The 12,989-nt window shown below is 48.9% G+C and overlaps 1 protein-coding gene across 5 annotated transcripts in view; it reads left to right on the forward strand.

Annotated features, from left to right (window-relative positions):
* NAV2 (neuron navigator 2) overlaps positions 1-12,989 on the forward strand; it is a 370,498-nt gene that overhangs the window by 111,607 nt on the left and 245,902 nt on the right. For all 5 annotated transcript variants that reach the window (XM_037040376.1, XM_037040372.1, XM_037040375.1 and 2 more), the window contains exon 2: positions 9,431-9,548. In XM_037040376.1, the coding sequence (XP_036896271.1) occupies positions 9,431-9,548 (118 nt within the window). The remainder of the gene's footprint in view (positions 1-9,430; positions 9,549-12,989) is intronic.

Here is a 12,989-nt window from a genome sequence, read left to right on the forward strand (position 1 = left end):
TTGGAAGACCAGGTAGAGGCTAATGCATAAGAGGTCATTGGATAGCTAGGCTGGAAAAAGGCCTGCGTATTGCCCAAGTTGTCACCAGCCTTTCAGGTTGGCCGCCCTGCCAGGCAGCCCCGAAAAGCTCTTGCCAGTTTTGGGATGCTCGCTGTCAAAGAGTGTGCTCGGCGGCTGTCCCCGGTCCTGCAGGGAAGGGCCCCTTCCCGCCACAGCCACAGAGGAAGCCCCAGGAAGGAGAGCATGCCTAATTAGTAACTAATGAACACAGGAAGGGACAGAAAATTCCTGCGAAATTCCAGTTGGGCTCTGACGCTTGGTTTTCTTGGAGCCGCCAGACACTGCAGTTGAAAGTTGTTCCGATCTCATTTCTTGGGTTGGAGTGGGTGGGGGTGCGGGGGGAAGGAAGTACTGCTGGGGGGCCCGATTTTAGTCTGAAGCAGGTAGGAGTAGTTCTGTCTCTATCCTCACCTGCCCTTGTTTAATTTTCTGGGGAGGCCCTAGCAGACCTGGCTCCCACTCTGCCGTTGTGAGCACCCCAGGGCAGGCTGCCTGGGTCCAGTGGAGCGGCACCTTTTATTGGCTGTGTGACCCTGTGCACATTTCTTTACCTTTCAGAGCCTCTGTTTTCCAGTATGTAAAATGGGGTGATCATTTATTCAACAGAAATGTAGTGAGCACCTACTACGTGCCCAGCACTGTACTGGATGTTTGGAAAACTTTGATGGATAAAGCAGGTACAAATTCCTATCTCCCTGGAGCTGTCATTCCAGTGGGGAGAGATGAGGTTACAGGTACAAACACCTGGCACACAGTAGGCCCTCTACAGAAGCGCATAACCCTTGCGCACAGGTGATGGTGATCAAGTGAGGAGGTGAATGGGAAAGTATTGCGTATGCTGTGAAGCCCGGTGCAGAGCTGCGCCTGTTGCTGGAGAGCAGAGTGGCAGGTAAGGGGGATCGTATTGGAAGTGGGGTAACCCAAGGTGTGGAGTAAGCAGGCGCCTACATGCTCATGCTCATCCTGAAGAGCTCACCAGTCCCTCCCAGCACGTTCACCAGCCTGGTGTATTTTTCTAAAGGCACAGTTTCCAAACCTCGAGTTGCTGTGCACACCCACCTGCTGCTTGTTCGTGTTCCCGACAGACAATGCCGCCATTGTGTGGCTGAGGGGCCGTTCCCAGGCCCAGCCCCAGCGCTCACTGCACAGGTCTCAGGCTGGCCTTCCCCTCTTCAGCCAGGAGGAACTGGGGATTCACTCCTGAGGGATTCCCCATTTGGATCCAGCCCTGCAATGCTAACTCATGTTCTTTCGGCATTTTTATTTTTGTGATAGTGACACTGTTGTGAAATTATGTTTGCTTTGTGCTTTGGTGACATGGGAAAGTGTCACCTCCCCTCTGTTAGCCCTGAATGACAAGCAGCCACTTTGTTCCCAGGGTTAGGACAGGGTGACACTGTATTGGCTATTGTGCGGTAAGCCTGGCCCTCTCTTGCTGCTTTTCCCACACTGCTGTGGCACTCGACCTTCGGTGGCTGGTGGTTCCTGTGTGGGCCTCTCAGTAGTGGTGTGGCATCATTAGGAGCCAGAGTCACTTCTTTCAAACCCTGCATACTTGTCACTTGACATTTGGGAGAGTCATTTCATCCCTCAGAGCCTCGATTTTCTCGTTTGTTAAACGAGGGAAACAAAACCTTCCTTACCACTGAGTAGAGGACTAAAGGAGTCCATTGTTTGCAAAGTGCTTGCATTATATGTCAACGTCTTCATGGGAATGGTCACCACAGCTCACATACTGGGCCGTTGCTATGTGCCAGGCCTTGTTGGAGTACTGTCTCAACAATATTATAAGACTGTCAATTAAGTCTCACCATAACCTGGATGGGCAGTTGATCCATTTCACAGACAAGGAAGCCGAGGCCCAGCCAGTTTAGGTAACTTATCCAGGATAACTCCGCCAGGAAGTGGTGGAAGTATGTTTGGAACCTAAGCACTCTGACCTGAGAACGTGTCTTAAGTCACCACAGACGTTGGGCCAGTGGTAGTACCTACCCTGCGCCAAACTGTAGTCAGAGCAGGACGCAGCACAGGCGGGCACTCGGGTACCGTTTGCTTCCTGCACTGCAGTGGGCGCTCGGCTCTGAGCGGTGCAACATGGGTAAAGTAGGAGTGAGGATGGTGTCGGGATGTGGAGCAATGGGGAGATCTGGATTAGGGATAAACCCTGCCCTTCTCTCTAGTCACTTGCTATGTGTGTGTATTGTATGTGCGCATCCCTTTGAAAGAAAAGCGCACATGTGGGCAGGTATCAGGGTGGATCTCTGGTGGCTGCTGGATCAGTAGATCGCTGAAGGTGATAAGGGAGGAAACCAGCTGTGGGCGCCTCCCTTCCCCCTGCTATTGGCTGTCCTCTGGTCTCGATAGAGATGTGTACTCCTTGGTATAAATAAGTTTGCATTAACCATATTACAAAACACACATCGGCATGGAGAGCTGGTGGTGCCATTCCACATGTGATCAGATGGGGAACAGAGAAGCCAGCCACATCTCCTGCTCCTGGAGCCCAGCTTTCTAGCAGCCCTACCTGCCTGGAGACGAGCAGAGAACCAAAAAGCCTTCCCTGCTGAATCTGGAAGCAGCTCAAAGGAGTGCCCCAAAATTCTACCTCTTAGCTACTTTCATTGACTAAAAAGTCCCATCAGGCCTCTCACACGAACAGTACTTTCTCTTCCTTTCCACCGAATTTTAAAAGATATGGGGTGGGGGGGTCTTTTAAAGAAGGCCCAGCAACTTGATGAGCCTTAAGAGCATCTTTGTGTATATCAACACACTAGTATTCCTAGAGTGTCTGGAAGCTATCAAGGAAAAAGTGCAGTTGGGTTAATTTAAAGAGCAGGGACCATGATAACCCATTTGGGAAAGATTCCTGATGGGAAAAAATCTNAAATAAGTTTGCATTAACCATATTACAAAACACACATCGGCATGGAGAGCTGGTGGTGCCATTCCACATGTGATCAGGTGGGGAACAGAGAAGCCAGCCACATCTCCTGCGCCTGGAGCCCAGCTTTCTAGCAGCCCTACCTGCCTGGAGACGAGCAGAGAACCAAAAAGCCTTCCCTGCTGGATCTGGAAGCAGCTCAAAGGAGTGCCCCAAAATTCTACTACTTAGCTACTTTCATTGACTAAAAAGTCCCATCAGGCCTCTCACACGAACAGTACTTTCTCTTCCTTTCCACCGAATTTTAAAAGATATGGGGGGGGGGGGATCTTTTAAAGAAGGCCCAGCAACTTGATGAGCCTTAAGAGCATCTTTGTGTATATCAACACACTAGTATTCCTAGAGTGTCTGGGAGCTATCAAGGAAAAAGTGCAGTTGGGTTAATTTAAAGAGCAGGGACCATGATAACCCATTTGGGAAAGATTCCTGATGGGGAAAAAATCTGTGGCTCTCAGAAGTGTACACTCTCAGCAACTTAGAATGACTTATTCCCTCAGAATTTAGATAGCCAAGAATTTATTAATTGGAACATGAATAACAACCATCTATTTAACCCCGTGTGCCAGACACTTACAGGTATATGCTCATTTAGTCCGTAAAACAACCTTATATATCACCATCTCGCAGGTGAGTGACCCCTACCCTCAGCCAGAGCGTGAGTCGCCTAGGACCACCCAGCTGCGAGGAGGCAGAGCCAGATCTTAGCCCTTGTCCTCCTCACCAGCTCCTGAGACGGCAGGTACCCTGCCCTCGTGATTACTGTGATTCATGAGAAAACACAAACGAATGAAGCTATGCATTCGGGGACGGCAAAGGTGGGGTGGAAGGAGAGTCATTGCCCTCCGGGGTGGGCATGTAGTGGCAGCGAGGACCCTGGGCAGCACTGGACTCTTCTGAGAAACCAGGGACCAGGGAAAAGCCACTAGCTGGTTTCAGGCCTCCCCTCCCAGCTTGTGAAGTTCAAAGCTCACGCGGACACGCGGCTGCACCTGTCGGGTGGGCTCACACTCCTGGCTTGATGCTGGGGGTACAGAAGTGAATGTGTTACCAGCTTTTCCCTTGATAACAAAGGGTGCGTTTTGAGTTCCTTAAAATTGTGAATGATTGGGTCATTGTTCTGTGCGGTATCCAGGTCCTGGGTGAACACTCTGTGCTCTTGTGGCAGTGTTATTTTTGTGCTTCAGAACAATCAGAACTAAATCATTTAACCATATACCGCTTAGTCATGGAAATATTATGTTGATGTGGCCAAAGTCTGGAGTGAGACATCTTGAACGGAGGCCAGACAGTGGCATCCCCTTTACAGTTGATCTACCAGAAGGCACCACGGATGCTGAATGACATTCACTCTCACCTTCCTGGTGGCATTTCCTTCTGAGAGACACATTTTACCTCACTCCCCAAACTGCATCCTACCGAATGCCACCGCTGCCTTGCAAATCCAGCAGGCTGCCCGGCATACCGGGCATACCGGGCTGGATTTATAGTCGAGCCATTAGAACACCAACTTCTGGTGCATGCGTTTTGTGGCACCTTTCTCTGGCTCCTTGCTTAGAGTGCCACCCCTCCATGTACCTCTCCCTCCACACGCTTCATTTAAAGGCTAATTTCAGTATAAACTTCCTATGCTTATTGGTTTAACCGTGTGCAATTACTACCAGTTTCCTTGTTACAACTAGTCAGGTTCTTTACTTCAGTGGATCTGTCAGAGTTTACCCCTTTGATTCCAGCCTGTGTGCTGTGGAATGATGTGGCATTATAAGCAAATAAATGATGAACACACTCCTTGAAATTCTGTCGGGGGAATAAGTGAATCAAAACAAACGCATTCTGCAGCTGCCACCCCACTTTTTCCCTTCAAGCCTCTGGCAGCAGGCTCTCTCCTTCACCTAGGCATCTGGAGCACCTAGTCCCCCCTTAGAGGGGGTGGGGAGACAAGTGAGGCCAGGGAGATGGAGGGGTCGGAGGCAGAAAGCAATGAGAAAGATGCCTCTGACATTAGCGTGAAATGATTCTAGACCCTTTCTCTAGAATAACTTCTCTACAATTGTTTGATGAGCTGGAGCTGGGGGTGGGGCTGGTGACTTTGTTCTTTCCTCCTGTTGTGGTTCTTTGTGTTGTCCATTTCTACCGAAAGGTCACAGATCAAGGACAAGTGGAATCAGGGTACAAGGAAAAGCAGCCCTTGAGGCCCCAGAAGTCAGGGGAAGAAGCAGCTCTGGAGAAGTCGATTCTGAATGCCCGGGGCTTCCACAGGAAGCCCTGCATCGTTTAGTTGAGCCGTGGCTTAAAATCTTTCTCGCACATACCCAGCTCCATTTCTGCTGAGTTGCACATCTGGAGGGAGTCTGTTCTCGATACCTGGGGATATTGCGAGTTTATTTTCCAAGTTTCCTCCTTTGGAAGAGTGGTGTTCATTGCACGAGCTACTGAAACAGCAAGTGAAGGAGATGGGGCTGAATCCTGTCAGTGCTTAGCATGGCCTGTGGCAACTGGCTTTTAAAATAAATCTCATTGTGTTCTTGTGACTACTCACTTATTCAAAAAGTTGAGAGCTGGGGACGAGGGAGGGGAAGGGGAACTCCAGATAATTAATGATTCTTGTTGGTTGGGCCCTGATTAATGAGCTTGAGCCATGGAGTGATTTATTTTCTCAGTTCCTTGTCCTTTTCAGTTGATAAAGAGATTTGAGATCCCGGGTTGAGGACTCACTGAGAGACCCACATTATTTAAGTATCAAATGTAATCGGTTTCCCAAGGATTCGCCCTTTTCCCTTCTGTTCAGTTCAACCCGGCAACCACTTGCCAACCCCCTGCCTTGGGCCCCTCGCTGTGAGGGCAGCAAAGATGGGCGAGATGTGGTCTCGGCCAGAATCGGGTGGCGAAGGTGAGACGGTGGAGCGGCCCTCAAGTTCTCGCAGTCTGTGATGCAGCTCAGGCTGCACTGGGGAGGGGCTCCACGAGGGACTGGAGTTGTGTTACAGCTGGACCACAGTTTGTGGTTCAGATGGGGGTGCTCCAGACCCTTCCAACTGTGCCGTGTGAAGGATGAGGGGAGCGAGTCCCTGGGTTGTGGGCATCCTGGAGGTTCAGGGTAGAGGCTGTGGCTCGTTTTGTTACGGCCCATTTACAATGCTGTTGGTAAATGTCTCATTTTTACTTTTATTTACTGAACACCTAGTGTGTGCTATATTCTGGATCCTTTGTGTATACGAGCTCATTTCATCTTCTCATAGCCCGATGATGCAGAGATGATCATCCTCGTACTGTAAATGAGGACGCCTGGCCAAAGGGCACAGAGGTGATTGGCAGCCTGGCAGCTGCCATCTGGAGCAAGTCTGTGGACTCCAAAGCCCTCTTCTACTGCCTCTGCCTCCCGAGCCCCAGCGTGGGTCAGGCCAGGGGCTTCCACATGGCACCTCACTGAGTTATCACAACCACCTTTCATGGGAGGCCAGTGCACCCATTTTTAGCTGAATACACTGAAACACTGAGTGACTTGCCCAAGGGCATTCAGACAAGAAGTGATAAAACTAGGTTTTAGAGTTTTCATTTTTTAGATTCTTTTAGTGAGAACTTAACTGAATAGAGGAATGGGCCAAGAGTCAGTAGGAGAGTGTAACGGAGGGGTGAATGACTTGAGTCACAGTTAGGTTTTTATTCAGAGAAGCAGCACTGCAGTGTCTAAGGAATTCTACAGTCTGTCAGCATGAGTTCAGATCCTGGCTCTGCCACTCACTTGTGACCTTGGACAAGTCACTTTACCTTTCTGTACTTCAATTTCTCCTTGAAAAATAGGCACACATACTAGATACACACATCATAGAATGAGGATTAAATGAGTTAATATGTGTAACGTGTTTTTACCAGTGTCCAGCATGTGGTAGGCATGATACGGTTAGTTGCTATTTATTAAGCTACTGTGCTTAATAATGGAAAAGTAGGTGGCACTGACCCCATTTTAGAGAAAAGAAAACTTAGCCTCAGAAGCAGCTCAGCTGAGACTGCATACCCGTTGATGCATGGAAGTGTATTGAGAACTAATGTGCCTCCCGCTACAGCAGGACGTGGGCTCCGTCACTGACCGGAACAGCCCCGAGTCCCTGCTTTGGGGGAGCCCTCAGAACTGGGACTCGGACCCAGGTCTGCCTCTTTGCCTTTCAGTGTTTTTCTCCCTCCTTCTTGCCGTCTTAACCACTTAATTTAGTGACTGTCGACATTTCAGATTGGCCACTGTGATGACCAAGGTGAAGATGGTGCTCTGTTTCCTTAGCTCTCTCAGTGCTTACAAAATTAGAAGTGATCTAGCTTTATTAGATTTTTTTATCTCTGCCAACTTGAGAGTCACGGCGGGAAAGTAGTGTGGATTCAAAGCCAGTCTGAGGTGTGAAGTAGGACCACACTGCTGTGCACAGTGTGCCTGTGGGCCTCTGCAGCGGATGCCCGAGCTCCCGGGTGGGAGTGGGGTGGACTGGGGTCATCGGACCTCAGATCCTGGCAAAATAGAAAGTGCAGTTCTGCCTTTGCATGTCGGGGTAATACCTTCACAGTCCTGGGTGGAGCAGTCAGAGGTGCCCCCTGCCCAGTAGAGCTCTGCTCTGCAAGATCCTGAGGCCCTGGCCCACGGAACCCGTTCCAGGAGCCTGGAGGGGCAGGGAGGGCCCCTGTGTGTGAGTTTACTCTTGGTGAGAGGTTCAGAAGAAAAGGATGGAGGGCAAGAGTCTGGGTGAGGGCAGGGCTTCCGCTGGTCCACAGTCACCCGAGGCCTCGGACAGGCTGGCTGAGTTGGGTGACTCAGCAACAATCACCTCCATCATTTTGGTTTAGTATGTGAACTGTTGGTACTAATATATGGCCCAGGTGAGGCAGGATGGTTACCGTTTTGGACAGTCATTTGTCCGTGTCACTCTGCGGGCGAAAAAAGTGCTGATAAGCAGAGCCTACAGGTTCTCACAAATCCATGCACGGAACTTAGCGTTCGAAACTGGCGAGGAGATTTTAAGCGTTGTTTGCATTTGGCTTATGTCAGTTAGGGGCAAAGTTTCCAATGAGGGTTTTCTCATGCTCTTTGGCCTGTTTGGAAGAACATATCTTTTGTGCTGATGGTAGGGTGACTGAGAGGAGCAGGTCTGATACTGGGTTGGCCAAAAAGTCTGTTATATTTTTTCTATATGGTGGCTCCAGTAGCACTTAGTTGTCTTTAACTTCATTTAAAACAATTTAGATTGTATTGTGACAGCTGTCATATTCATATGCATTTAAAAAATTAATCAAAATTGGTGAATTTTTGTGCAGCCATTTTAATATTGAAAAATGGAAGAAAATGGGCAACATTTTGGGTATATTATGCTTTGTTATTTCAAAAAAGGTAACAATGCAACTGAAATGCTAAAAAAGATTTGTGCAGTGGATTGAGAAGGTGCTGTGACTGAGCCAATGTGTCAAAAGTGGTTGGCCAAGTTTCTTGGTACTGCTGACGTTTTGCCCATGTGAGCCTTTGCTGAGGGGCTGTCTCATGCACTGGAAGATGTTAGCAGCACCCGTGGCCTCTCCCCACTAGAGCCCAATAGTGGGAGATAGCCAACCTACTCAGAATATCCAAACCAATAAAGTTACTGGTGGAAGTGAAAACCGTGTCTTTTGTTTTAGGGAAAACATGTAACAGACTTTTGGCCCACCGTATCCGCCAGGGGTCTGCTCTCCTGATCTCGTGGGGGACCCAGCCCCTGCCTGTCAGGGTGCAGTTTACACCAATGCTGTGGTTAAATACGTTGGAATTTGCTGGGTGTGTTTACAGAATCCCAACAGTGGAAATGATGCCTGGCTTTTAAATTAAACCGAATCAATTTGAGGTGATTGTAAGGCCGTCAATAACTCCACTCACGCAAGAGTCATTGAGGAGCTCTGTTTTCATAGTTGGCTTTTTTTTTTTTTTTTTTTTTACAAGGGATCCAGGCTCCTGAGAACTCAGTTAACTCAATAGCCCTTCGTACCCAGAAATGGCCCATTAAGAGATGCCTATTGGGTGGTAACCTCCCCATACGTTTTCTCAATAAAGAGAAAAAGATGGGAAGGGGCGGGGTGGTGGAGGTGGGGTGGGGGGACCTCTCTCACATTTAGAGCTTTAGCCGCTTAAGCAGGCTGGCGCGGACTGTTTAGTTCCGTGTCCCCTGTCCCATTCAGGCCTTTGCATGTTTTGAAGCTTTCTTTAGCTTTTCCCTGAGCCTTGACGGCAGCCCTCTCAATAGGCGAAAGCCCAGCTATGGTTGCTGAATGCCTCCTGGGTACAATGCACTGAATGTTAATGGCACTGGCTGGCCCCGGACAGCCTGCCAGTGGGATGGGGGTGGCTGCGCAGCCCACGCAGCTGCCTCAGACTCAGATGGGGTCTGACTGGCTTCCTAAAGTTGCCTTTTTGCTCTTTTGCAGATCTACACGGACTGGGCCAATCATTATCTAGCCAAATCGGGCCACAAACGTCTCATCAAGGATCTCCAGCAAGATGTGACAGACGGCGTTCTTCTGGCTCAGATTATCCAGGTTGTGGGTAAGAGCAGATTTTACTCCGGGGATGGGTGAGTTGCAGTGGAGACCCAGGAGGGCTCTAGTCGGGCAAGGGGAGGGGTACGCTGTAGTGTCTAAGAAAAATGCGGTGTTTCTGCCACATGTGTTGAGAATTTATTCAACTGTTTTGTGCTCAAGAGTGTGGGTACAGGCTCCTTTCTCCTGATAAGATCACCACAGAGCAGTCTTATCTTGATCCTCTGAAAAGAAAAACCTGCCAAGGCTTAAGGGAAGTGCTGGTGGTCTGGGGAAGGACTCCTCGTCCTCCTTCTGACCTCCTGCCACCGGCCTTTCTGGCTCTCTCATTCTCTCATTCTCGCCCCTTCTCTGTTGGTAATTTTTGTGTGGATTACTCTGGAAATGTATACTTTTTAAAGGTTTTAAAAAAGCAACAAGGGGTTGGTTTGGTCCTGCCAACTCTAATTGGGTCTGAGAAATCAGAAGACCAGACTTGGAGAGGCCCGGTTCCAGTTTTTAATACTTAGGGGCAGGGAACAGGATGGTGGGACTTTTACTGCTTTGGCCATGGTCTGGGAGCAGAGGGTTCATCCAGGAAGGCACATGGATGGAGGCTGGGCATAGCTCTGCCATGAGCCTTGAGGAATGTGCCCCAGTAGTCCTGCCTGGTTGCTCAGGGCAGACTGAGGAGGCAGGAGGTCGATTATACGGCATTAGGCTGGTTGTTCTCGCTGGCAGCAGCCAATTGATGCCAAAGAGATGCCAAGAGAGGAGGCGCAGGGAAAGGACAGGAAGAAGCGCCTGCCTCTTGGGCACGTATTATTGTGGAAAAGTCACTTATCCTTCAAGTGTGAGAAGTGAGTAGCCTTGTGTAATGGTAGCTCTGCTTGCATCTGTGGGGAGTGCACCTGAACACACAGGCAGGTTGGCCCTAGGCTTTTGGACTCTGGCTGCCACTCAAGGAGAAGGAAGCTTCCCTCTGTCCTGAGATTGATTGCTTCAGGCTGGCCTCCACTGGTCCTCCTCCTTCTCCTCTTCTCCTTTTTCTTTCCGTTTTTGTATTAGTCTCCATTGCTGTAGACAAATTGCCACACACTTAGCTTGAAACAACATATACTTATTATCTTTAAGTTCCTGTGTGTCAGGGGTGCAGGTGTGACTTAGCTGGCACCTGTGCAAGGCTGTGGTCAAGGTGTCAGCCAGGGTTGAGGTCTTATCTAGAGGCTTAAACAGGGAGGGGGCGAATTCACCCAGAGTGTTGGAGGAAATTATTTCCTTGCAGTTAAAGGAGGTGAGTCCTGATTTCTTGCTGATTGTTGTCTATGGCCCCTCTCAACTCCTACACACGCCTCTCAGACTCTTGCCACAGGGATTTTCCAACATGGCCACTTTGATCTACTTCTCGTGTCATCAAGAGAGAAAGTTTTTTTGTGGGAAGAAAGAAACTTATATAATGTAACATCCCATTGCCTTTGCCATATTTGGTTGGTTAGAATTAAGTCTCAGGTCCTGCCATATTCAACAGAAGGGTATTGTACAAGGGCTTAAACTTCAGTAAGAGGAGTCTCGGGGGTCACCTTGAAGGCCATCTGCCATATTCCTCTGCTTCCGTTCCATCCTCCTCCTCATCTTTATCATCTCTCCTACCAAGTTCTTTTAAATATTTCTTCAAATTTCCTCAACATCCCTATGAAGTGGGCAGTATTCATCCCATTTTACAGATGCAGAAACTGAGGCCCAGTGAGCCAGTAGCTCAGTATCACAGGACTAGGCATCAAGGGGAGTCTAAGCTGGGTGAGTCTGTTTCTCAAACTTCTTTGCTTGGCTGTATTCTACCCCCCTTCTCAATCCAGAGGCACTGAACTCGGTATAGGACACTTCCTCCCTTCACTCAGTTCAGGAATCAGTCATGGGGCCCTGACTATGGCCAGCACCGTTCTCCTTGCTGGGAAAATGCACAAGGCTTGTAACCTTGGAAGGAGTAGTGTCTTCTGGACAAGGTTCTCGTGGAAGAGGTGACTCACATGTGAGCTGGGTTTGGACCTTCATCTGAGCTGGGTCATGTCAACCACAAGGACCAACTCTGCCCAAGCCTTGGGCCGTACAGAGGGCTTCTACCAGAAACCCTCTCCACTTTCAGCATGGGCAGCAAGACAGAGAGTGGGGAAGGATAATGCCTTGCTCTCATCCCAGCTCCCTCCTTCCCATCAGACACTCACTTAACCTCTGCTGCCTCTGTTTGCCCATATTTAAAATGGGCACAGCCATGCCTGCTTATGAAATGCAAGGGCAATATCCTAGATAGCATTTGGTAGGCACTTCCTGGAAAGGTATATGAAGAACAATGATGATGCTTCAGTATCAGTATCAGATTGTGTCATGATAGATTAGTTATGTCTGTCATGGGCCCAGAATAGGTGAATGTTAGCACGTATGTCATGAATATACAAAACATAATGCTATAGAAATGTAAGCTACCATGTTTTTTATTGTTGCTCAGGAAGATGTTTTCTTGAACCTATTCAGATGACATCAGTGTCCCTAGACAGTTACCCATATGGGCCTAGAGCTACTGGAGTACAGTTTCAGAGGTTCCAGTTAGTACCAGTTACCCAGGCTGCCCCTAGGCCACCACGCAGCTTTCTGTCACCCTGCAGGAGGGCCTGGCTCTGGCCAGAGATTCCTAAGTGAGGCCAGATGTCAGCACATGGACCCTGACTGCCGGGCCCACACCCTCTGCTCTGGGAGTGGGGAACAGAGGCCCAGAAGACAGGGAGCTGAGAAGGCAGCTAAACATGGGCATCCCCTCTGCGTATGACTTCTCCCCTAGATTGCCCATCAGCTGGTCGAGAGATTCAATCTGAGAATATCTTAAGAACACAGATCTCTTGATGAGGGAGGAAGAGCAGCAATATTTTCTGATCAGGTTGCTAAACTTTTCTATTTTTGAGAGAGAGAGAGAGAGACATTGATTTGTTGTTCCACTTATTTATGTATTCATTAGTTGATTCTTGTACGTGCCCTGACCATGATTGAACCCACAGACCTTGGTGTGTGGGGATGATGCTCTGACCAACTGAGCTACCTGGTCAGGGCAGGGTGCTGAACTTGTACTCTTTACTTTTGAGGTCCATGTTTTTCTCAGACATGTCCGTTAAAATAAAATGGAAAAAGGTATATTTATACATGTACATGTACTTAATATATACATGCTACGTGTGTATCTGTATGTATCTGTCTGTCTATCTATCTAAAATTTTCCCAGGATTGGAGTCCTGGTGACTCCATCCTGTGCTGGACAGATTCTAGTGGCTCTTTGACTGGAGAGCTCCTCTGTAGTCCTGAAGAGTCAGTTTCTCTCTGATTCCTTTCCCAGCTCCCCTGGGCAGCTGGAGAGACACCCTCCTCTATCATCCCACCAACTGCTGGATAGGGCCAGGGTCTAGTCATCTTCCTTCCTGGGTTC

Source organism: Sturnira hondurensis, unplaced genomic scaffold (genome assembly GCF_014824575.4).
Source record: "Sturnira hondurensis isolate 20B ecotype Veracruz unplaced genomic scaffold, ASM1482457v3 Scaffold0002638, whole genome shotgun sequence".
NCBI lineage: Eukaryota > Metazoa > Chordata > Mammalia > Chiroptera > Phyllostomidae > Sturnira > Sturnira hondurensis.